Below are 27,243 nucleotides of genomic sequence, written 5' to 3' on the forward strand. Positions count from 1 at the left end.
AGAGACGGCTATCCTCTTTAAGCTGGATGATGATCTTGCTTACCATTCCTATGGTAGATTGAGTAACTTCTATATGTGGCCCAGTCAAGAACAAAAAGAAAACTGAATTCCATTTTAAAACAATGCAGTCTCTTAATTGCAGGTTTTTCTATTCCACAGAACCCTCCCCTAGTTCCCACTGTGACAGTCAATGTGAAGATCACAAAACTTGTGCAAAGAATGAAATATGAGTCTTATACATGTAACCACTAACATATCCCACCTAATAAATCTTCTTCCAATTGAGTGTGTTACTGAAGTCTTATTAGACAAGAGCGAGGACCTTTAGACTGCTGCCTGAGGTTAAGTTAGAAACATGCATATTTATCAGGTATAGCCAGTGCAGATGACTGGATTAGTTTCTTTAAATCCAGTTATTAATTAATTGACTTACCCTGATCACTAAGTGATACTACATAATCCTATCCTACCTCAGTGTCTTGCGATCTCTGGAAAATAAATATTTGCTTATCTGTGTGAATAAATGGTAGGGATTTTTTTTTTTTTTCTCCTCTAGGAGCAGAATGTCCTGCAGCCTGCAGCCATCTTGTCTGTTCTAAAAAATCTTCAAAGAAAAATATATACCTATCATGTTAACACTTAACAGAGAAACTAGTATATATTTACTTGAACTAGTGCTAAAAGCTGTTTTTCTCTCCACCTCAAGACACGTGATGAACCTTTTTTTTGAGGAATAATAACATTTTTCAATCTTCTACTGGAAAATTTACATATTCAAAGCAAATAAACAAATGTCAGTGTTTAATATTCTAAATAAAAAAAACCACGAACTTTATTCTGCATTTTCATGTGCTTTCTGCATGCTTTTATTTACAAATAAATTAAAAACTGTTTGCCAGTTAATTTACATATTTTATGATTCCTGTGCTATGCTCAATAATACTGAAGTTCCCCGTTACATTTTCCTTGCCTATTCATGATGTTTATTCAAACTAACAGTTGCATCTAAGCAATATTTAAACCTATGGTTTGGATACACACAGTTTAATTTCAGATACATTTTTTGTAGTAAAGAATATAAATAATTAAGGCTAAAAAAATCAAAGTTTACATAGCTTAAACTATTTCTCCTTCTTTCTAACATTTCCTTCATTAAACTATGCATCTAAAAATTGGCAGCAGATTTAGTTCAACAGAAGATGAAGTACCAGGTTTTATGGTGCACTCCATTTACCTAATCCCTTAAATACCTTGGAAATTAGGATTCTCTGGCAGCTGATTTTAATGAGGTCATTGTAATTAACTACTATTCTTCATTTCTTATGCTTTATTTACTATTATATTACATTAGTACTTTTTAAATGAAAGCTTGGAATAATTACACACAGTATTTATCATTCAATGGACATTTTAAGTCCATATTATGAATTCCGAATGTATATGGAAAAGGTGAGACATCCAAAGTAATGCTTGGTGTGGGTATATGTATCTGTCTGTATTTATTTTTAATTCTTTTCCAAATTTCTAGAATTATTAACCTTCATAGTTCATTCCAGCAACATTTTCAAACTTTCTGACATGAAGGGAAGAACAGCTTTAAGAAAAGCTGATATTTTAACTTAATCACATTTTCCAAAAACCGTGGGTTTTCTAGCAAAATACCAGCTATCTGCATATCCATAGAATCATAGAAAGGTTTTAGATAGAAAGATGACCTTTAAAGGTCATCTAGTCCAACCTCCCCTGTGATAAGCAGGGACATTTTCAACTAGATCAGGTTGCTCAGAGCCCCGTCCAACTTGACCTTGAATGTTTCCAAGGGTGGCGCATCTACTACCTCTCTGGGCAATCTGTTCCAGTGTTTCACCATCCTCATTGTAAAGGATTTCTTCCTCATATCTAGTCTAAATCTACACTCTTTTAGTTTAAAATCATTACCCCTTGTCCTATCGCAACAGGCCCTGCTAAAAAGTTTGTCTTGATCTTTCCTGTAGGCCCCCTTTAAGTACTGAAAGGCCACAATAAGGTCTCCCAGCCTTCTCTCCTCCAGGCTGCATAATCACAACTCTCTCAGCCTGTCCTCATAGGAGAGGTGCTCCATCCCTCCGATCATTTTTGTCGCCCTCCTCTGGATCCAATCTAACAGATCTATGTCTTTCCCGTGCTGAGAACTCCAGAGATGGACACAGTACTCCAGGTGGGCATATAGAAAAATCTTATTTTTGTTCCTTATTCTCAAAACCATTTGGGTACTTTACAGTAAACTATCTCCAAGAAGTATACAGCCCACTATCTCCAAGAAGTATATACTGATAACGAAATCTCAACTCAACTACTGTCAAATCCATTAGGTGCAAATTAGCTTTCTCTTTTTGACTTGAGAGCTCTTGGTGTACTATAGTCTAATTTCCATGGAGCTGGAGTAATGAATGCGTTCATACAGAGAAGTGCCTGTAGTGTGAGGTTTACAGGTTAAGGTACACACAGACCTAGATGCCTACTTTTTTACTTTCTCAGGAATCTTCTAACTGATAAATTTTTACACACACACACAAAAAGTAACCCTACAATCCCTCAAAAACAGTGTTTGCTGTATGCTTTAATCTCAAGCAGTATTGCTTCCACACAGTCTATTCAGATATTTCACTATATCTACTATTTCCTACGTTGCTGCTCTAAGTCATGCCCTACCAAGCATGCAAGCACAGTAAATCCTGTTCATGCAGTCCAGATTCAAACAGAAAAATACACCTTTCTAACAAGCTCTTTCAATCCCCTTTGGTGACCTTTTAAGAAACCTCTCTCTCTCCACTGACTATATTGGGAGGAAAGCTTGGAATGGTAAAGCAGTGGGCATATATTTGTAAAAACAGACAGCAGAATATTGGAAACAAAACTTTAGTATTCAGAAGATATTTCAGTCACAATAAAATAAAATCCTTTATATTTTCTTCAAAAGTCCTTCAATTGCCTTTTCAAGTCTGTCTATTAAGAACTCACTTTTCAGAGTACGTAGCACTTGAGTACCATTTTACATATTCAAATCCTAATTGATTTCAATTCTAATTCTAAGTACTCAGGTCACGGTTTATGTGATTCTATAAAACAGATGTCTTATTCTGGGCAAAAAGAAAAAGAGAAATGCTTTGTAAGTAGCCAGCATATGACAACTTTAGGTAAAGCATGCTGCTTAACTAGTTAAACTGAACATTACTTTGGAAATATAAAACACAACAGAGTCTCATTCACAGTAACATTTAACTTCATTAGTTGCAAGAATACCCTGTGCCTTCTGCAATTGCCTGACTCATTGCTTACAGACTTTCAAATTTTGTAATAAATTAAATAGTGGCCCTTCATATGGTGACTTCAAACACAAGCAACTCTTTATCATCACTGGATCAAAACGAAACAACTGATGCCCTCTCCCAACCACGGGAGTATATAAACTACAGTTGAAGGTGTTCCAAACACACCCTCATGTACATGGCAGATTTAATTCTGTCATTGTCTAACTTTTCAATGTTAGATTTTTCAGTCTGAAATTACTTTTTTTTTTTTTTTTTTAACAGAAATACCCCATCAGTTTATTACTTATAACGGTATAATACTTTCACACACAAAAATTAATTAATAATAATTGTTTAATACTTTTATACATATGTACACTATACTACACTTTCTAATAATAAATATAATTATTATTACCTTAAAGGACAACTCTTCCCTCTTTACACACTTCATCTTGCCTCTGCTCATGTGTCATTTCATTCTTCACAATTTTAAACACGAAGTTATGCAAAATTAAAACAGTAATTGGTGACATTGCACAGTATCATAAACACATCCACTGCAGGGGACTATGTTGGGTTTTCTTTGGTTGTTTTTTTTTTTTCTTTTCTTCCCACTACTGGTTTCACAGATTTTATTTATAAAGATTTAAGGGAACTACTGAGTAATTTCAAAAGAAAAGCATCAATCTTGTCTTCTTGTTTTATGGTGTAAATGTCCTGAAGTTGAATTCATTACCTACTCAAAGATGTTGTGCAAGCATGACAGTGCATGATAACAGTGCAAAATATTAGAAAAGTAACAGTTATACATTGTATGAATGTTCTGAAATAGACAGTGAAGAAATCTAGCTGGAATGACCCTTCAATACTGAAAATCCAAGAGCAGTTGGCACAGCTTGTTCATGTGGTCATGGTAATTAATGAATCTCAGTCTGTAATACCATGTAGCTAGTCATAATTCCGATGTAAAATGAGTATGGATAAATTTGTTTTAAATGAAAGGGTCATGCTTCAAGAGGAGGTTAAATGGATAACTACAATTGCAGTATCACTTATGCCACCTCTTCCTTGTATTTTAATGCCTTTAGTACTTTTACTACCTTAATGGAATGCTGACAAAGGTTGGTCTTTGCACTCCAATACACAGTAACTCCCTCAATGCCTTCATTCCACTCTTTATACCATAAATACCAACCATTTAAACTCATGACATCCTCAGAGTTTCTGGCTGAGGCCCTTTCCTAACATGAGAAATATAGACATTGGACTTCTGAGAATTTCAGATTCTGCAAGAATTCTTCTTTAGTGATTATATGCCATCCTGGCTTTGTATCCTCACTGTATCTCTCCTTCTTTTCTATCTCATTCAGTCCTCTGTCACCTCTGAAGTATGAAGACTTTAGGCACGCAGACTTTGATCTCTTCAGGGATCTGCTGGCCAAAGTGTCGTGGGACAATGCTCTAGAGGGAAGGGGGGCCCAGGACAGCTGGTCAGTATTCAAGGATCACCTTCTCCAAATCCAGAAGCAAACTATACTGACAAAGAGGAAGGCAGGAAAGTATGCTAGGAGACCTGCCTGGATGAACAGGGAGCGCCTGGACACACTGTCACACAAAAAGAAACTTTATAAGGAGTGGAAGAAAGGACAGCTAGAATGGGGGGCATATAAGGAAGCTGTCCAAACAGCAAGAGACCTGGTGAGAAAAGCTAAAGCTCAGTTAGAATTAAATCTAGCCAAGGAGATCAAGGGAAACAGCAAAAATTTCTATAGGTACATTAATGGTAAGAAGAAGGCTAGGGAGGGTGTGGGCCCCCTCAGAAAGGAAACGGGAGAACTGGTGGCAAGTGATATGGAGAAGGCCAAGGTTCTCAACTACTTCATTTCCTCAGTCTTCACTGGCAAGGGCTCCAGCCACACTTCTGGAGTCACAAAAGACAATGACAGGGGTTGGAAAGAACTGCCCATTGTAAGTGAAGATCAGGTTCGTGACCATCTGATGAACCTGAAAGTGAACGAGTCCATGGGACCTGATGGGATACACCCAAAGGTACTGAAGGAACTGGTGGATGAGGTTGCTAAACCGCTCTCTATTATATTCCAAAAGTCATGGCAGTATGGTGAAGTCCCCACTGACTGGAAAAGGGGAAACATAATCCCCATTTTCAAGAAGGGAAAGAAGGAGGAACCAGGAAACTACAGACCAGTCAGTCTCACCTCCGTGCCTGGTAAGATTATGGAGCAGATCCTCCTGGAGGCACTGCTGAGGCAGAAGAATAACAAAGAGGTGACTGGGTACAATCAACACGGCTTCACCAAGGGCAACTCATGCCTGACAAACCTGGTGGCCTTCTATGAAAAGGTCACAACATCAACAGACAAGGGAAGAGCAACTGACAGTCATTTACCTGGACCTGAGCAAAGCCTTTGACACTGTCCCACATGGCATCCTGGTCTCCAAGCTGATAAAATATGGGTTTGATGGACTGACAATTCAGTGGATAAAGAACTGGCTTGACGGCTGCACCCAAAGAGTGGCTGTCAATGGGTCCATGTCCAAGTGGAGGCCAGTGACAAGCGGAGTCCCTCAAGGATCAGTACTGGGACCAGTCTAGTTTAACATCTTCGTCAGTGACATGGACGGTGGCATAGAGGGCACCCTCAGCAAGTTTGTCGACAACACCAAGCTGTGTGGGGCGGCTGACACGCTGTAGGGAAGGGATGCCATCCAGAGGGACCTTGACAGGCTGGAGAGGTGGGCCCATGCCAACCTCATGAAGTTCAACAAGGCCAAGTGCAGGGTCCTCCATCCGGGTCGGGGCAATCCCAAGCGCCGATATAGGCTGGGCAGCAACTGGCTTGAGAGCAGCCCTGAAGAAAAGGACTTGGGGGTGCTGGTAGATGAGAGGCTCAACATGAGCCATCAGTGTGCACTAGCGTCCCAGAAAGCCAATCGTATCCTGGGCTGCATCAGGAGAAGTGCTGCCAGCAGGCCGAGGGAGGTGATTCTGCCCCTCTACTCCACTCTCGTGAGACCCCACCTGGAGTACTGCATCCAATTCTGGAGCCCCTACTACAAGAGAGAGATGGACGTGCTGGAACGTGTCCAGAGAAGGGCCACGAGGATGATCAGAGGGCTGGAGCACCTCTCCTGTGAAGACAGACTGAGAGAGTTGGGGTTGTTCAGTCTGGAGAAAAGAAGGCTCTGAGGAGACCTTATAGTGGCCTACCAGTATCTTAAGGGGGCCTACAAGAAAGCTGGTGAGGGACTTTTTTAGGATGTCGGGTAATGGTAGGACTAGAGGGAATGGATTAAAACTAGAGATGGGACGATTCCGACTGGACGTTAGGAAGAAGTTCTTCACCATGAGGGTGGTGAGACACTGGAACAGGTTGCCCAGAGAGGTGGTGGAAGCCCCATCCCTGGAAGTTTTTAAGGCCAGGCTGGACGGGGCTCTGAGCAACCTGATCTAGTGGGAGATGTCCCTGCCCATGGCAGGGGGGTTGGAACTAGATGATCTTTAAGGTCCCTTCCAACCCTAACAGTTCTATGATTCTATGATTCTATGATTCTAAGACAATGTGTTTACTGCAGGTTTAATTCTCTGCCACTGATACATTATTTTAAAGCAAATTGATCATATTGAGCAACAAGCCTCTTGCAGAGAACTGCAAAAGCAAATAGTAACCTGGCATGTTAAATTCATGAAATAATTAAAAAGGACTTAAATATAAGTGTTTTTAACAAAAACCATCAATGAGCAGTAACTGTAGCCAACCCAAAATACATTTACTACTATCCACCCACAGTATCCCTGTAATAATGTTTGATCCTGATCTCAGTTACATTTTATATATTAATTCAATCTGTTCTGTCTATTAAAAACAAGCAGTTTTGTCTAATTTTTTTTTTTTTTGGTTGCTTTTGTAATAAAGATGAAAATGTTAAATACCACAGATGAGATGGAAGTTAATGATTGTTAGGCTTCTAACAACTCTTCGGTATTTATTAAATCTTCTTTTTAATTGCTTATCTACAACAGTTGAGGATTAGTGAATATAATCAAGCATTCTACACTTGTACTCCAAAAACACAGAATAGGAAAAAAATGCTAATGAAAGTTCTAACTGCTTTGATCAAAATCTTTACATCCAAAATGCTATAAACACAAAAAAGCCCTGATTCTTACATATATAAAATAGACCATCACATGCCAGTTCTATCTGATTGTTCTTTTAAGATACTTGAGTATGTTTAAGAAATGTAAATTAATTACCTAGAAACTCAGCCTTGTCTTTACTTATCTATCTTAAATAAAATTAAACCAAGGAAGTACTTTAGCCTGATGTGCCTTAGTTTTCTGTCTTCTAGACTTCTATGTTTGCCTATGACAAGAACATTCTCAATTCTTTATAATACTGTCAATAATGGTGAAAATGATCGTTTTCTTTAATTTTTCTTGAAATTTGTCTTTGTACTCATTCTGACTATGATTTATCATGGAAACAATTGGCTGACTAAATCCATGGTTTCATAAGACCACACCAGCATGTAATAAACACATTAGAATCATAGCTTCACCATGTAAAAAGTGCATGAAAATGTGACCTATAGAGCCTCTGAATAAGCTATCAATATTGAATGATTGATGAAAAAGCTGTCAACGTTTAATGTATTCCAAAACAATAAATTGTAAGATTAAGCTTTCCTGTGGAATCTTCCACCCCGAACATTTTCAGATATACACCTGATCTGAGCTACCTCAAATAGCTGTGACGATACGTGCACAAATCCATGGGACCTGATGAGATGCATCCAAGGGTCCTGAGGGAACTGGCAGATGAAGTTGCTAAGTCACTAGCCATCATATTTGAGAAGTCTTGGCAGTCCAGAGAAGTTCACATTGACTGGAAAAGGGGAAACATAGCCCCCATTTTTAAAATGGAGAAAAGGAAGACCCAGGAAACTACAGGCCATCAGTCTCGATTCTGTGAGAGATCATGGCAAGATCACAGCAAGATCATGGAGCAGATCCTCCTGGAAACTATACTAAGGCACATGGAAAAAAAGGAGGTGATTGGTGACAACCAACATGCCTTCACTAAGGGCAAATCACTTCTCACAAATTTGGAAGCCTTCTATGATGGCATTACAGCATTGGTGGATAGGGAAGAGCAACTGACATCATCTCCCTGGACTTATGCAAACATTTGACACTATCCTGCATGACATCCTAGTCTCTAAATTGCAGAGACATGTATTTGAGGGATGGACCACTCGATGGATATGGAATTGGCTGGATGGTCACACTCAAAGAGTTGTGCTGAATAGCTCGATGCCCAAGTAGAGACCAGTGATGAGTGGAGTTCCTTGGGGGTTTGTATCGGGATCGGTGATGTTTAACATCTTTGTCGGTAATGTTGACAGTGGGATTGACTGCACCCTCAGCAAGTTTGCCAACAACACCAAGCTATGTGGTGCGGTCAACACACTGGAGGCAAGGGATGCCATCCAGAGGGAACTTCACAGGCTTGAGAGGCAGACACATGCAAACCTCATGAAGTTCAACAAGTGGAAATGCAAGGTCTTCCATGCGAGTTGGGGCAATCCCAAGCAGACACAAAAGCTGCGTGGAGAATGGCTTGAGAGCAGCCCTGAGGAGAAAGACTTGGGGTGTTGGTTAATGAGAAGCTCAACATGAGCCAGAAATGTACGCCCGGAGCCCAAAAAGCCAACCGCATCCTGAGCTACGTCAGAAGATGCGTGGCCAGCAGGTTGAGAAAGGTTATTCTTCCCCTCTACTCTGCTCTGGTGAGACCCCACCTGGAGTACTGCATCCAGCTCTGGGGCCCCCAACGTAAGTACATGGACCTGTTGCAGCGAGTCCAGAAGAGGGCCATAAAGATGATCAGACGGCACCTCTCCTGTGAAGACACGCTGGGAGAATTAAGGTTGTTCAGCCTGCAGAAGAGGAGGCGCCGGGGACGCCTTATAGCAGTCTTTCAGTACTCAAAGGGGGGCTAGAGGAAAGATGGGGAGAGACTCTTTATCAGGGAGTGGAGTGATAGGACGAGGGGTAACAGTTTCAAACTGAAAGAAGATTTCGATTAGATATTAGGAAGACATTTTTTACTGTAAGAGTGGTGAGGCACTGGAACAGGTTGCCCAGAGAATTTGTGGATCACCCATCCTTGGAAGTGTTCAAGGCCAGGCTGGATGGGGCTTTGAGCAACCTGGTTTAGTGGAAGGTGTCCCTGCCCATGGCAGAGGGTTTGGAACTAGACAATCTTTAAGGTCCTTTCCAACCCAAACCATTCTATGATTCTATGAAGTCAATACAAACAGAAAGTAAAAAATCATACAGAAAAATATGAATTACCACAAATTAAACCAAGAGCTACTGTCATAGCCAAAGCAAAGAACAGGATCTTCCTTTGATATTTCAGCTTTTCAGGAAAACATTTCTTTGGAAGAAGATGAGGCTGCAGGCCTTTTCCCAGGAGAAGGAGCTTATTAGGAGCTTTTCCCAGCTCCTAATAATGCGAATTATCCTCCAGGCCGTCTAACAGTGGACATGTTCAAGGTCCTCTCTCCTTCTGATAATGCATATGCATATGGTTTTTAGCATGGTCTTTAATCACTAAACGACCACTGTTATAGTATGCAATTGTATACATAAGACTGGGAACTAAGATTTTTTGTTGCAATTAAGAATGTTTCTATTTTAAATATCAGGGTATATAATTGCTCTGTGAGCAATCCCAGGACTTTTTTTCATTTTCTTTTAGAAAAAGGGCAAAGAGTACATACGAATATTTTGAGTATTGATGTTTTGCTAACAAAAAAAATGATAATTAATCATGGTCATTTCATGACAACATTTGAGATTGTTAGATATATCTTTCAGATGGAGATATTTTAAAGCCTGGATTCAAATATTTCCAATGATTAAACAACAGACTGTAATGAAATGTAGCAATATTTTTAGTGATCAATAAATTATTTCTTCTGGTAGGAACGAGGCTTTTACACTCAGTCATAAATGTGATTTTCCACAACAGAGCTTTTTTGTTATTCTGTAAGCAATTGTTGTTTGCTACAAAAAAATTAAAATTAACTATAGTTGGTAGAGCTAAGAGAAATCATTAATCATCATCTCTGTCATAGGAATATTGCATCTGCATATGTTAATTATATCTTGTTCTTAACATCCACCATGAAATGCCAAATAGCTTAGCATATTAGCCTGGATAATCTTTGCATGTGTTCATAAAAGAATGAAGTCAATGATTTGGTTCACTTCCCACACTTATTAGAGAGGACCAAGGTCATTTTAAATGATTTCGACCAAATGCAAGTCATGCCTGATGCACACAGGACTAGGCCATAAAAAATATTTAGTGCGTACAAGTAAAATTGCAAAAAACATCAGCTTTAAGCACTGAATAGATTTTGGAAAACTAGTTCTCTATGATTCTGAAAGCCTCATTAGCTTTTATCTAACTCTAAAATCATCAGTTATTGACTCTCTGGGTCTGTAGACACTCATATTTTCTAGTTTTGCACATTCACAAGAAAGCAAGATTTGACAGACTGAGAAATTCATCAGTCAGTTCATGCTGAAGCCTGACCAGACCCAGAACATCAGTGTTCCTCAACAAAGATTTCTTATGGGGCTTGGTGTACTAGAAATTTCAGAGAATGCTTAAAGCCGTCCCAAACAGTTGCCCTTTCAATATAATGGAGGCATGACCTCCATTTTCTTTTTAATTCTGAATGGAGAATGTATTTTTTCCCTCATTTTACCTGAAAAGGCTAGACCTTAGAACATGTAAGACCCATAACTCCTGTGTCTTTGTGGTCTATTCAAACTCATCTACCATCTCTCAGGAGTATGTCTTAAGCTATGTCAGGTTATTCAGAATGGTTATAGAGATGGTACTCTATCCTCTGTTGAGATTCTACTATTCAGTTAAAATATCCATACTAATTGCAACAATTGCACTACCCCTTCTATTATAAGACATTTTTTTTTCCTTTTATTAAAATGGCAGTCATTCCAAGCAAAACACTCTCCCTTTAGGGACTGTTAAAATGGACAGCACTGGAAGAGTGCTAAATAGATTATAAGTGGCATGAATAGACACAATTCTTGCATCTTTAATAAAGAAATTCTTTATCTTTCATTACCCATGAAAAACACCTCCTAAAAGAAGAAAATCTTTCTCCTTTTATACACAACAACCTTCCTCACCGGCTTTTCTCTAGAAAACAACATTCATATCTCATTTTAAAATGAGGAAGAGACTTTTGACTTCCATTGCACAGAGTCTAAAAGTTTGAACACACTTCCAAAAGTTTTCTAGGGCAAGTTTTCCAATTTGCTGCCACTAAAGTTTGGTGTTCAGTGATACGGTGTTTCGATTATTCTTTATAGTTGACAATTTATATGGTTTTTTTCTGGTTTGGTTTGTTGTTTTTTGCTTTTTTGGTTTTGGTTTTGTTTTGTTGTTTTTTTTTTTTTTCTGAAGTGGCTATCAATGGCTGGTAAGAATTCACACCAAACTAGTATAACAAAAATTGAATCTTTTCTTAGATAGTCAGCAACTATCTCTCACTGACTTGAGATAGTCAGTGGCAATATAACTAAAGCCAGTAAAATTCAACTGAAATTCATATCCATAAAAGTTTGAATGATTGGATCTTTGGTGTAATTCAAGGCTGAATTTTTCTAGAGACCATATTTCCAACACGTTAAATAGTGTAATATTGTATATACAAATATTTAATCTATGTGGTTTAAAAACCAATAATAACAAAAAAACCCAAACATATATTATGACATCCAGAATACCAAGTAATACTTAATGCTCTATTTAAATACATATATGTGGTATTTATCTGTATACTTCGCTGTAAATTTGCTAATTCAATATAACAGGTAGGCAGAGAGGACAACATTGCTGTTATCTTCTATCTGCAATATTCACTTGTACCATCACCTACCCAATGTTATTAAAAACAATATTTATCTTCAGTTATTAAATATGTTATTTTTATTAAATATATCACTGAAAAGGGCTTTATCCGAGAAGATAAATTTATTAAAATTGCTTTGTATCTCTTTCTTCCATATGACAAAGCCAGAATAATAACAGCAACTATAATAAATGAAAAACTGCTCTTACCATGACAACTGGGCAGGGCTCTGTTCCATCCAGGTCTTCCATCATCTCCCATGATACATGTTAATGTAGAATATCCTTGAAGAACATAACCTGCATCACAGTAATACGTGACGGTTGACCCCAGTTTATAATCCATCCCAAGTCTTGTTCCATTCATTATATTTCCAGGATCAAAGCAAGACTCACGAAGCTTTGCTATAGAGGAAACAAATGAAGACATAATTCTGAATATAATCAAAAACATTACAAATCTTTTCTGGACTTCTCTCAATGTCTTCTTTGAGCACCCTGTAGACACATAATGTTACTTTTTTTTTTTTTTTTTAAGAATCCTTCCATTCTATGTCAAGTGTTCTCTCTCCTTCATTTTAAAAACTATACAACTTACTATATAATGACCAAAACCATGTCTCCTATATTTTTCCTAGATAATTCCTATAGACCTCCATTGTAAGAACTATTTTTCCAGAATTCAGTGTGACCAGTGATGTAGTTATATAGTTAGATGAAGTTAGATCTGTAGATACTGTCCAAGTAGACAAGGCACATCCTAGTTTTAAAATCTGTGGTCTGAAAACTGGTAAGTGGGGGAAACCAATATAAGTACTTTGTGACAAAATAAAAAGCACGTAAACAAGAATTTCTTCAAAAGTAATAAGCCCCAAATGAATAACTATATCCATGCACACTGTGTGATATATTTTCATATAGCTTTTCTTTCCTTACTGGAGAACAAAGCATGAAAATATTCCTGAAATTTATCTCTTTTTTTGTTATTTATAGCTATTTGTTTCAAAATAATTGTAATAAATTCAAACATATGTATATGCTCTTATCTTTGGTTCCCTCTTCATTCTATAATGTGAATACTGGTGTGTTTAATATCAAAGACATAACAAACTGCACAAAAATAACCACTCGGCACTTCTAATTAACAACATTACTATGCAGAAGGGGGAAAAGGTAAATATTTTGGAAAAATTTGCAATGTTTTTCATTAATGAAAAAACAGTAAATATATTAGGAAATGGTAGAAGCTGGAATGAAGCAGACGATTTTGTGCTATGCAGGATGGAGTCTGGAGTAATTTATTTTATCAGGTAGAAGACAGAAATTTCAAATTTTCTTCTTTACCATTTAAGGGTGTTGCGGAGAAGATCAATAGGGAACACATTCACTTTCTGCAAGATCGGTGCCAACTTTCTAATAAATCAAAAGAGGTGGTTTTCACCAGGCCTATTTGCACTGTGGAACTTTCTGCTACATGTACGTACAGTTGCCAAAAGACTATATGAGCTTTGAAAGTCCTGGAAGGTTATTCAAAAGCCTTGAATACCAAGACACCTCATCCGGATCTTAGGCAGTCCCTAAGCTGAAGTTTCTGAAAACTTACAAATAGGGACAAACTATTATATATTTGACTTTTATATAGTTTAGCCATATATCAGCTATTGCTCATTATTAGAGACAAGCTAATGAAGTAAGGAGATTGTTTGTTTGACTCCCTAAGGCCATTTTTGTGTTGTAATATTTCTGAGAGGAGAAGAAGAATTACATTACAAAACACTAAAAGTATATTTACATTTGTGATGGAAACACAGAATGATTCCTTTGAAATTTCAACTTCATATTTTACAAAAGAGTGTGAAGATCTCTTAATGTGGTTAACAATTCATTAGGATTTGCATATCTAATCTACAAAACATGCTTCTGATATGAAAAGCAGTAAAATTACAAGCAATATTTACATCACATACTTAATTATTAAGAACAGGTATTTGATATCCACATTGTTTCAGTTAGGCAGTTGTAGTGTGGTGCCTGTAACATCCCTCTCCTTTTCTGAACAGCAAGGCTTCAAAATACAATGAGACATCAGAGAAAAAAAAGGCTAAAACTTTTGTAACACTCAAAAAATTGGGGTGGACAATCAGAAGTTAAGAGATACAATTTACTAGAAAATCTCTAAGATATCACATAGATGTTAATAATTATTATGTAAGCCACCCACAGTCACTGGAGAAGTCTGGCAGAACTTAGAGTAAACTGAAGATTTTTTCAAGTCCAAACTCTCCAATTTAAAAAAAAAAAAAATAGGATCAATTGTTTTTTAGGATTGTAGCTAACATTTTGACAATAGCAACATTATTTTTTCCTCTTACTGAACTGATATTGATATATTTGTATTGATATACAACTGATATTGTGAGATCACCATTCTTGAGTTTATGATAAGAACTCCATGTTTCAGAAGTCTAGCAGAACCTTGGATAAAGTGGATATTAGTATTATATGAGGAATTAAGAAGATAAAGTAATCTACGATGTCTGGTGCATAAATCAAAAACTGAGGAAAGACACGATCTGTCACAGCACAAATTTTCTCTAGGGAAAAATTACAACCCTGTAATTTTCTTTTCCCCAAAAGTACAGTTGTGACAGACTCCTGAAGTTGCTGACTAAACAGTAACAATGTCACTATAGAAATACTGTTTCTTAATAACTACTCTGAAAAATAAAGCCTGAAATACTTAACAACTTCAAACTACATTTGGCAACCTGAAGTAGCTGCTCAGTGAACTTGTAAAGAAAAAGTCAGTATACCACACTACAATATATGAAAAATGAAATCAAATGTGGTGAAAGGATTCATCAGGTCTAGCTGAGAACCAGTGAAAAAAAGAGCAAATAAGAATTATTAGTATTAGCAATACTTATTAATTATTAGTATTAGCAATACAAATAAGAATTATTAGTATTAGAATTATTAGTATTAGAATTATTAGTATTAGCAAATTATAAAAATAAAATAGAAGTGCTCCCAGGAGTCAAGAGCCAAAGTGCTTCACCATCAATGTCATATTGCTCCAATTGAAGAAATCAAGACATTGATGACCCCTGCAGCCCTCCCCTTTCTTTCCCAAGAATACTGACAACACAGAAGGGTACTGGCAGGTTTAGCAGAACATCAAAGAAAATGCTGGAGAGTGCTTGTGCTACAATTTTAGCTGTATTATTATGAAGACTTTTTTTTTCTGTAGTAGTATTTTTAAAAATATTTTCTGTGACAATCAAGCATGGACAAAAAATAATTGTTTCATTAGGCAGTTAAGATTTGAGTTACAATAACACTATATTCTTGGCTGTGCATGCTAGGTGTAAAGTCATCTTGCCCATAATAAAATTTTGCAACAAGCTTCAAGAAAAACAGCAATTACTTCTCTGATAACTTTGGCATACTGCTGGATCAATTAAGGCTTCTGAAATGCAAGCTGAAAACAGGTAGTGATTGCTGCTGCAATCTCAAGTTCAACAAGGAAGTCTCTGCTGGCTAACATAAGGTAACAATGCCAAAATCCTCTAGAAAACTAGTGTCTTAGTGCATGGAAAACAACATTGGAAGCCAAAAGAAACAGGTGCTTTGTCCAGAATTTGATGATTTACTACTCCATCCCTAAGTCTCAAAGAAAACAAAGCCATAATAAGCTGCTTAGAGAGAATATTACAGACATACCTAACTACAGCAAACATTCTATAATTATTCTCCAGAGCACTTATGAGAACTAATAAGCTTTTCCTCCATTATAAAATAGAAACGAAGGGAGGATGGAAGGGAAGAATGAAACCCAACACAAACATGATTACAGACCAGACCCAAGACATGGCTAAGGTCTGAGATTTGTATCTGAGAAATATGGTCTGTCAATGAAGTACAGCTTGAGTAATACTGCCACTTCAAATAGGATTAGCATACATACAGGACACAACTGCAGCTGCTACCATTTGTATGAAAAAGTTCATCAACTCAGAACCATTTAGGTCGGAAGACATGTATCACAATCCCCACTCAAAGCAGGGCTAATTTGATTAGGTTGCTCAGGGCTTTGTCCAGTCCAGTTATAACTTCAAAGGATTCAGATGACACGATCTCAGGGCAACCAGTTCCAATGTTTGACTACCCTCAGAGTGATGTGGGGTTTTTTTCCCCTTAATATCTAATTGAAATTTTTCGTGTTGCAACTTGTGCCCATTATCTCCCATCTTATCAGTATGTGCCCCTGAGAAGAGTCTGGCTCTGTCTTTTCACTCTCATTAGGTAGTTGAAGCAAACACAGTTTCCTCAGGTTCTCTTTGCATCTTAAATGCTCCACCCTCCTAATCATCTTGGTGACTCCCCATTGGACTGGACTTATTTCTGTGTGTCAAAATCTTCCCAGAATGGTGAGCCCTTAAATGTACTCCAGGTGTGATCTCAGAAGATCCAGAGGGAAGAATCACTTGTCGGATCTGCTGATTCCACTCTTGCTTCCAGTCTTCCACTCTCAGCCCTTCTTTACTTAAAGGACACACTGCTGGCTCATGGGCAATTTGTACACAAGGCCCTCCTGATCCTTTTTTGCAGAGCTTTACCCTATCCAGTCAGTCCCCAGCCTTTACTCTTGCACAGGGTTATTCCATCGAAGATGCAGGACTTTGCATATGCCTTTGTCAAAAGTTCCTGTCAGCCTGATTCTCCAGCCTTGTAAAATCCCTCATAAAATCCCAGAGCACTAACATTTCCCCCCAGACTCTTGTTGTCCACAAACAACTTCTGTCCAATCATAAAGGTCATCAATAAAGAGAATACTGACCACATTATTAATTGCAAGTAATACTAGCCAAGATTCTGAGCTCAGTAATCAAGTCAATTTTCCACCCACGTTATCATCAACTTATGCAGCCCATATCTCATCAAACTGGGCTCTCAGGATACTGAGGACAGAGTGTCCAAGGCCTTTCTGAAGTCAGGGACTTCACTGGCCCTGTCCCACTGTCAGTGGACATCCACTACTCCACCCTTGTCCGCACAGCTTTTCATCTCCTCATAGACAGTGACATGTTGGTCGGGCACGATTACCCATTGTAAAATCCATGCAGACTGTTCCCAAACAGCTGCTTCTCCTTCTTTGTTTTGGAAATATTTCCAGGCAGATTTCCACCATAAACTTTCTGGGGATTGAGTTTAAAATGTTATATGCTCCACCCTCCTAATCATCTTGGTGACTCTCCGTTGGAGTGGCCTTATTTCTGTGTGTCAAAATTTGTAGCCCTGTACTTCCCCAGGTCCTCTTCTTGCCCTTCTTCAAGGTGCACATGACATTAATCTTTTTAATTCACCAGGAACCACCCTGACTGCCATGACCTTTCAGAGATGATAGAAAGCAGCTTTGCAGTGGCATCAGCCAGCTTCCTCAAAACTCTTGGATGCATCTCATCTGTTCCGATGGAGATATGTACAACCGTATGGCTTAACTGCTTCCTGACTCTTTCTTCCTCCACTGTGGATAATGCTGCACAAACCCTACTGGTAGGTTCAGAGAGGACTGGGGGACAAAATATACCAGTAAAAAACAAGGTCAAAAGGTGTTAAGTACCATAACCTTTTACATTTTCTTTTTATTGGGTCTTCAGCCCCAATGGTGAATAACCATTCCAGCAGAGTATTTGCCCTAGTCAGCTAGGGGATCACCTGCATCAAAAAATTTTCATGAACACACTCAAGAGAACCATTGGATTGCTTGTGCTAAGCCACATTGTCCTTGCAGCAGCTGTTAAGTGGTTAATATTCCCTGTGAGTATCAGGGCTATGCTTCTTCCAGGTATCATCTTTTCTCTTAGCCAGCTGGTCTGTGTCAGGCACTTACAACTACATCATCTGTAGTTGGTTTCCTCAACTAATCTAACCCTTTTTTTCTCTTGACAATGTTAATGCTTCACAAAATGGCAGCTGCTATTCAAAGTAGTTTAGAACTTCTTAGGTCCACACCTTGAATCCATTCTTTACCTTCTTCTGCCTTTTCCCTTCTATTTATGACATCACACCACTAACAACTCCTCCCTGAAGTCTGCTGCTCTGTACGCTCCATGCCCAGTCACACACTTGAAGTAAGAAACCCCCCACATGGTTCATAAAACATTCTATTAAGAGTTTTCTCCTCAATAATGTAATTACTCATTTTAGCTAAATTAAATGCATGTCAGTTTTCTATTGCAGATATCATGCTTACATTATTTTGATACTCACAATCCACTATACAAGAAACTAACAAGAATCTGTTAAAAACCTTTACAATTGCTCTTTTGACACCTAATAACAGTTATATCACTTTCAAATTTTAAGCATGACAGTAAGCGTTCTTATGACACTAAAATAAGTTAAGCAGTGCAGTGTCATAGTTAGCAGATAGTCCCAGTAAAAACAGAATAAATCACTGAGTAAGCTGGTCCTCTGCTTAAGGGATTTTGAGCTGTCCAAATTTAATAATCCTTGAAGTTTTTTAATCAGAAATACTTCCTTTTGTTCATGTCTCATTGTTCTAAGGTAGATGTTGAAATGCATACTCTGGGTATTCCGCGAAAAGCAGGAGATACAGCCATATTAGGTGAACAGGGAAAATTAGGATTAGATTGAAAACTTAAACTTCCCCTTACTTACGCACACACACACAAACACATAATCTAATGCCTACATTCTCCCATTACTTAGATTTCCAGTACCTTTACAAATGTGTTAAAAATCTACATAATTTTTTTGGCATCATGACTCATGGAAGCACAGAAAGAAATAAGAGATCTTAGTGGCACACACAGGCTAGCAGTAATGTTAGAAATAGTATTCTGCCTTGATTCCAAAGTACAGTGGTTCACTTTGTTTAAACCTTGAACAAGAATGAGAAGAGACTGTGTCCCTTACAAATATCTTTCATACTTGGATTGGTGGATATGAGAAACCCTTTAATTCCATGAGATAGGTCTGTATTCAACAGCACAGAAGAAAAAGATTGTTCCCTTTGAAAAATAAATATACTTTCCTGTTCTTTAGAAGTTCTGCACCCCTGAACTGCCTTCTATAGCACTTCCATCTGCATTTTTCAGTCTCCAATTTAATTGAGAAGGAAGCACAAATATTTTTAAGTCAAGTGGAACAGTACATTCATCTGTGCTCATCATCAACATGTTAAAGACCTACTTTTAACTTCTTAGGACTAGCTCATACTGTGGAGACAACTTCCTTTATATCTGTAGAATCAAATGACTTTATAAAAGTAAAAGGTGACTCGGTTTGCTAAAGCACCAAATGCATCAGCCTTTCCTTTGTGTGCCTCTGTGTTTACTAACTGCTTTCAGAATAAACAGAGCAGAAAACAAACACAAGGAGGTTAGGATGTATTGCCTCTATACCAGCAACATCCATATTTTCCTTCTGGTTGTCTTTACAGATTATTGGATATTTTCATATTCATATAATATAAAATATTTCTGTTTCTTGAGACATGCAGATGCAGTTATGAAAGCTGAAAGTTATGAAAGTTATGAATTTTAGAAGGCTGTTATTTTCACGTTTAGTGTGTTACAACCTCAGACAGATCTGTCTGAGACAGGCAGACAGCTCCACCATGGCCTATCATACAAACGTCTAGCCAAATTATTTTTTTTTCATTTTCAATATTGGTATTCTAGATTCTAGCACATCATTTCACCTTACAGAATCCTAAATGCACATATGCCAAAATGCCCTACTATGTAAAAGAAAAATTAAAAAAAATTGTATTCTGGAAAAAAACATGTATATATGCTATTAAGTTGCATCATTATTTTTGAAACATGTAAACTGCTGTCTGAATTTTTTTCCTTTGGAATCACGCATTTAACATTATCATGTATCAGCTAAATGAAATCATATTAGAAGCTTTATCTTAAATCAGTACCTTTATAACATTACATTTTGTATGTATAGATAATACACATTATATATTATGTGTTATATGTATTATTATTATTATACACATTGGCAAAACCAAAACATTGCCAAGCAGAAAACTATGAGAAAATAAAAAAGATTAAAATTTACACTCATGCATTGATGTTTTTTAATAGAAAAGATAAACCATTCTATTTACCTTTGTACTCTAGGTGGAATCCGGTAAAACTAACAGATCCATCACTCCGAAAAGCCAGATGCATGGTATTTGAACTGCTTTCTATCCTCTCTGGCAGCTTGCTATCTTGAAAGCTCCCGATCAGTGGGCTATTACCGTCTGGCCCATCATAGATGTAAAGAAAATCATAATTTGGTTCTATACTGAAACTGTAGAACAAAGAAGAGAAATATCAGACAGAATATGCTTTGCCTACCATTTTCAGTCTTATTAGCTTAAATAAATTTTTTCTATCACCGTTTTCATAAAAGGAAAAAAAAATAACTCCACTGTCAGAATAATGGTTTGTAGAAGTGTTTTCTTAGAATACAAGAGAAATACTACATTTATTGGTTCTCTGCTTAGAAACAATATCTTGCTCCTAGCCAGAAAAAAAGATGTAAACTTTCTAAATAGAAAACAAACAAACAAACAAACTAACAATATTTCTAAAGCTTTATAGAAATAAATGACGTAGATCAACTAAAACCCTTGTCAGAAATGCTTGATGTTATAATGCAGTCAGCTGCAGAGTAATGTACACAGCTTCCAGTCAGACTGGACACTTTCACACAGCCAGGGGATGATCTTCCAGAGCAAGACGCAATTTGCCTATAATCAGTTTAAATGAAAAGGTGTAATACTGAAACCTCATCTTTTCTTTTGAAATTAGTTAATTTTAAAAAATTAATTGATTTCATTAATTATGTAACTATAGTTAATTAATTAACTTGATCAGTTAATTTTGAACTTAATTTTAGTTAAAGGCAGTGAGTTATCCAAATTTACTTCTAAGATTGTCCCTCTACAAAAAAAGTTCAAAAAAAGATTGTTAGTAAAAGAATGAAAATCCAACCACTAGAATTACTTTGTCTCTACTTGATACTAGGTTCCAATTAAAATAAATCTAGGCATTGAAGACCTGGTACAGCTCCTTCAGGGAAAATATTTTAAATTTTTAGATTATTTAAAAAATATTTCCTTACAAAAGAAATGCAAAAGTAAAGTGTCAACAGCTTTGATTTTTAAAGTGCCGTAGTTTGACTTCAGTTTAAAACAGTTAGCCGGAGTAAGTCCCATGCAAAAGCATATTTAATAGTACTCAGTGGAGTATCCAGAGTTTGGTTTATATACAGGAAGGGTTTTTTTCTCTAGAACAGTCTGTGCATCGTAAGTGAAGTAAGTCACAGTAAGTATGCAATCTACTTTGACCAAGACTAAGCTTGTCAGCTTCTCTCAAGAATCATTGCAATTATCCAAATTTTAAGAACAACTTGGAAATATTTGGGATCTACTGCACTGAGTCACCCTGTAAAATACTGGTTTTATTCTAAGGTACAGGATCTCTTATATCTAAATTACAATATAAAGAGCAGAATTTTCTTAAATATTTTGAGCTTATGATATTTCACTAAAAAAACGTGCTACTGCACAGTACAAAGTTGCTTAGCAACTTACAGAATTCTGAAATCACCAACAAAATAGTTTAATTGTTAAATACGTAAATATAATTGATTAATTAATTTTGTTGAAAGGAATTCTTCAAAACACTATATCACTGAGCACTGAGAATAGACAACTATGACCTACATCACTAAACAAGTCATCACATTATCACTGATCAGAACAATAAAGCCATTATTATAGAATATCCAGCATAAGGAGGACTTAAATTTGATGGGACATTACAAGTACAATGTTTAACTTTCCTGTGACATCTTCATATGCCCCAGTTGGCATGCATATTTTTCACACATAATATGTATATTAACTAACTTTATGGGTTACACACAATGCAGATGGCAAAAGTTTCTCTGTGGGTTCTATTAAACTCAATTTAATCTTGAGGAAAATGCTAAACCAATTCCATTTAATAACCAGAACAACAGGAAGTATCCTGTTGAAGTATCCTGAAATGATATGGACTACTAAAACTAAATTTAAAAAAAATATTTTTGAAATTTTGCTTAAATAGCAGGTGAGCGTCTCATACAAAATATGATGAATCAATAGGTTTCATTATTAAAGACCATCCTCCTGGGTTAGGGAGAATTCAGTGAGTTATTCCATGGTGCCTTCTCAGGAAGGCTTGGTAAATTAAGCACCATCCACTTCGACATTAGTTGGTGTAAACTGAGAGTGCCTTTAACTGAACAGGAGCCATGAGCTCCCAAGCTCCACCTCTATGTGAACTGAATACTCTAATGTATTTGTTGCAACTGGCAACAAAGGTAACAATTACTAATCACTTTGATAGTTAATTAAGTATACATATGTTACCCTACAAAGCTCTGAACAACTGCGAGTAATAAAGCTACAAACACGACTTTAAAATACATGAGCAAGTAGCAGTTTACCTGATAAATGCTAATGATATAACATAATCATTATTAACAGTGATAGTCCAGTCACAATCTCTGCTGTGGGGATAAGGATGAGGGAAGTTTGGTGAAAGTATAAAACCTGATGAGCCAGTCAAGTTTCCTCCACAGGGAGCTGTGAATAAAAATAAATCGGAATTGAGGAAAGAAGGTAAGACAAAAAGAAGCAAGTACCAGCAATCTGTTCACTGACATTTAATGTCCTCCAAAAGTTAAACAAGAGAAGTATTTACAAAGCTTTAACAGAAACAAAAAATATATTCATATTTCTCCTTAGACAAACACTAATACCACTAAGTGAAGTGCTTGGTTTTGAATTCTGTGTTCTTTTATTTGCTTGCATAACATTATGTCAAGGCTTTTCTGAAAATACTGTGAACTTGAGAAATGCTCTGGCTGAAGACATAAAAAAAATTGTTTGGATAAGCTTTTCACTTTCTACTTCTTGTTAAAGGCTTTCAGAAAGAAGCTTATTAGGTTATGAAATATGATCTATTTACACTGATAATAAAACTTACCTGCATTTTCACCAGACTGATTGGTAGTTCAGATCAAGACTGATATGTTGTGTGTTTGTGGTCCAGAGGTGTAAATAATTAATAAAAAAAAAGAAAAGTATCACTAACCTCATGAAGTTTTGCACTACAGCATTCTTTAACTGAGACTTCATATAAGAACAAGAGAATTAGCACTTTGTCTACAGATCTTTTTTGAAAGAACTTCATAAATTTTATTCAAAAGATTCTAGATAAGATTTATAAAGACTTATAGTTTTGCAAAACTGAATTCTATAAAGTGATCATCTACGTACCAGTGAAAGGAGTTACTCATTCAGGTCTTGTGTAACAGAGATGCTATGAGCTCAAAGGTTACTTAAATTACGTACAGAATCATAGAACCATTTAGGTTGGAAAAGACCCTTAAGATAATCGAGTCCAACCATTAACCTAATATTGCCAAGTCCACCCCTAAACCACGTCCCTCAGCACCACATCTACATGTCTCTTAAATACCTCCAGGGATGGTGACTCAACCACTTCCCTGGGCAGCCTGTTCCATTACTTGACAACCAATTTCAGTGAAGAATTTCTTACTAATATCGAATCTAAACCTTCCCTGGTGCAAGCCTCTTGTCCTATCACTTGTTACTTGGGAAAAGAGACTGACACCCACCTCGCTTCAACCTCCTTTCAGGTAGTTGTAGAGATCGATAAGGTCTCCCCTCAGCCTCCTTTTCTCCAGGCTAAACAATCCCAGTTCCCTCAGCTGCTCCTCATAAGACTTGTGCTCTAGAACCTTCACCAACTTCATTGGCCTTCTTTGGACATGCCCCAGCACCTCAGTGTCTTGTAGTGAGGGGCCCAAAACTGAACACAGTATTCAAAGTGCAGACTCACCAGTACTGAGTACAGGGGGACAATTACTTCCCTACTCCTGCTCGCCACACTATTTCTGACCCGTCTTGGCCACCTGGGCACACTGCTGGCTCATATTCATACAGCTGCCAACAAATATCCACAGGTCCTTTTCCGCTGAGCAACTTTCTAGCCACTTCCTAGCAAAGCAGGAAGAATGCCACTGTGGAGCTGATGTTCTCACAGTTGCAGTGTCACCTCTACACCACTCTAGATCCAAGGACTCTTGTCTGATTGTCTTAGACGCCTTTGTTTTACCTCCCTCCTTTCAGACACTCCATTCAGGCAGTCCTGCTTTGGACGTGACAGTATCTCATAATGATGTGACTCAGGGAAATACCAGTGCAACTGGCCTATCCAATATTCTTCCACTTGCACTACCTTGGAGTGGCCCATTTTCCTTTTTTTCCGATACATCGAACTTGTAGATCCTATTTAACAGGTGTGCCAATTTTTGCTGGGAAGAGTTAAGTTTCTTCATAGTTGTAATATGGGCTATGTTTTGGATTTGTGCCAATACAGGCATGTTTTAGTTATTGCTGAGCAGTGCTTACACAGAGTCAAGGCCTTTTCTGCTTCTCACATCACCCTACCAGTGAGTAAGCTGGGGGTGCACAAGAAGTTGGGAGGAGGCACAACTGGGACAGCTGACATCAGCTGACCAAAGGGATATTCCATACCATATAACATCATGCTCAGCATATAAAGGTGGGGAAGAAAGAAGCAGGGGGACATTCAGAGTGATGGCGTTTGTCTTCCAGAGTAACCATTACGCATGACAGAGCCCTGCTCTCCTCGAGATGGCTGAACATCAGCCTGTCAATAGGAACTAGTGAATGAATTCCTTATTTTCCTTTGCTTGCATGCAGGGCTTTTGCTTTACTTACTAAACTGCCTTTATCTCAACCCGTGAGTTTTCTCACTCTTCCAATCCTCTCCCCCATCCCACTGGGGGAAAGTGAGCTAGCAGCTGTATGGTGCTTAGTTGCCAGCTGGGGTTAAACCACAACAAGTTACCTAGCACAACCCTTAGGGAATTTCAGGTCAGCAGCTGCTGTCCCCTGAGACAAAATCTTCTATTATTCATAGAATTATAGAATTTCAGAATGGTTCAGGTTGGAAGGGACCTTAAAGATTAACTAATTCCAAGCCCTCTGCCACGGGCAGGGACACCTCCCACTAGACCAGGTTGCTCAAAGCCCCATCCAGCCTGGCCTTGAACACTTCCAGGGATGGGGCATCCACAACTTCTCTGGGCAATCAGTTCCAGTGTCTCACCACACTTACAGTAAAGAATTTCTTCCTAATATTGAATCTAAATCTCACCCTTTCAGTTTAACGTGGTTACCCCCCATGCTATTGCTACGCTCCCTGATAAAGAGTCCCTCCCCATCTCTCCTATAGGCCCCATTCAGGTACTGGAAGGCCACTATAAGGTCTCCTCGGAGCCTTCTTTTCTCAAGGCTGTCCTCATAGCATAGGTGCTCCAGCCCTCTGATCACTTTCATGGCCCTCTTCTGCACCCATTCCAACAGGTCCACGTCTTTCTTGTGCTGAGGACTCCAAAGCTGGACATGGTACTCCAGGTGGGGTCTCATGAGAGCAGAGTAGAGGGGCAGAATCACCTCCCTCGACCTGCTGGCCATGCTTCTTTTGATGCAGGCCAGGATGTGGTTGGCTTTCTGGGCTGCCAGCGCACATTGCTGGCACATGTTGAGTTTCTCATCCACCAACATCCCTAAGTCCTTCTCTACAGGGCTGTTCTCAATTCATTCTCTGCCCAGCCTGTATTTGTGCTTGGGACTGATGATTCTACATCATGATATCACGTTTGACTGCATTGAAGAACAAACTGAGCAAATAAGCATCATTTAATTACTTACCAAACTACCTAGATGGGACATAACCCCATGATTATTTGTCACTCTACCTCTAGATCAGTTTTTAGAAGTGATAGTTTAGATACTTCCTAGATCAATAATAATAACGATTAGGAATGCCTCAGAAAAGATTATTGCAAGGCTACTATCTACTAGAGACTTTCATAATTTCCTATTACTTTTTACCACGATTCAGTTAACCAAGTTAAATGCTTTCCAAGTCCATTTAATATGAGCTACGTTAATCAGAATAGCATTAGAGACTGAGACAATATTTCCAGAAATAAATGTTACATTATAATTTTCACTAATGAAAATTTTGTTCTTTCTAAAATAATGAAGACTGCCAGAGAAATTAGGCTACCATCTTCTAATTCTTTCCTATTGCATCCTACTGTAGCCCTGATCTATAAAATTACTAGGTCATCTGACTGATATTTTGTACATACAGGCATAGGAACCAAATCCTCCACACTCATCACCATTTTTCAAGTTTTAAGGCAAAGTTAATAGAATCATTGACATTGACTTTCTTGCTTTATCTGACACAGACCATCAAATTATAAATGATACAAATGAGAGGGAAAGGATAAGAATTATTATACTAACAACTACAGAGGAAAGATTTTGGTAATGTTCATCGGAGCTTTATGCAGAATAATTTATCATATGTGCAGTGCTTGTATGCATTTGTTCTTCAAAGAAAATTCCTAGAGCAGTGTGATTCATTACACCAGAATTTCAAAATTTAGGAAAGCATTATTTGATTTCTTCTGCATACCTATACAGACTGGTGGGTTGGGCTGCCAGAAGTACCGGTTTTCAACCTGAATGCACGTTATTCTCTCATCTCCTTGCAGTTCATATCCAGGGTCACACTGAAAAATGACAGTATCTCCAGGTTCTCTTCCATCTCCATTTCTAGTTCCATTCATGGGGACACCAGGGTCACGGCAGGCAGTAGCTACAGAACCTAGCAATGAGGGAAAAAGTAAAATATTCTTTTTTTAAAGTCATCTTTTCAATCCATTTTTGCCCCATTACATTTTTTTTAATCAGGAAGCTCTGTAATTCAAAATTTTCCTATTTACTTCTAAAATTTTGATATATCATCCAACAATCTGCTGCT

General features: G+C 37.7%; 1 protein-coding gene across 3 annotated transcripts in view; it reads right to left on the reverse strand.

Annotated features, from left to right (window-relative positions):
- Positions 1-27,243, reverse strand: part of CSMD3 (CUB and Sushi multiple domains 3) — a 684,352-nt gene that overhangs the window by 188,194 nt on the left and 468,915 nt on the right. For all 3 annotated transcript variants that reach the window (XM_074577705.1, XM_074577704.1, XM_074577703.1), the window contains 4 exons: positions 26,896-27,087; positions 22,796-22,934; positions 20,421-20,608; positions 12,482-12,676 (listed from right to left, as the gene is read on the reverse strand). In XM_074577705.1, coding sequence (XP_074433806.1) covers positions 12,482-12,676; positions 20,421-20,608; positions 22,796-22,934; positions 26,896-27,087 — 714 coding nt within the window. The remainder of the gene's footprint in view (positions 1-12,481; positions 12,677-20,420; positions 20,609-22,795; positions 22,935-26,895; positions 27,088-27,243) is intronic.

Source organism: Larus michahellis, chromosome 2, assembly GCF_964199755.1.
Source record: "Larus michahellis chromosome 2, bLarMic1.1, whole genome shotgun sequence".
Taxonomy (NCBI): domain Eukaryota; kingdom Metazoa; phylum Chordata; class Aves; order Charadriiformes; family Laridae; genus Larus; species Larus michahellis.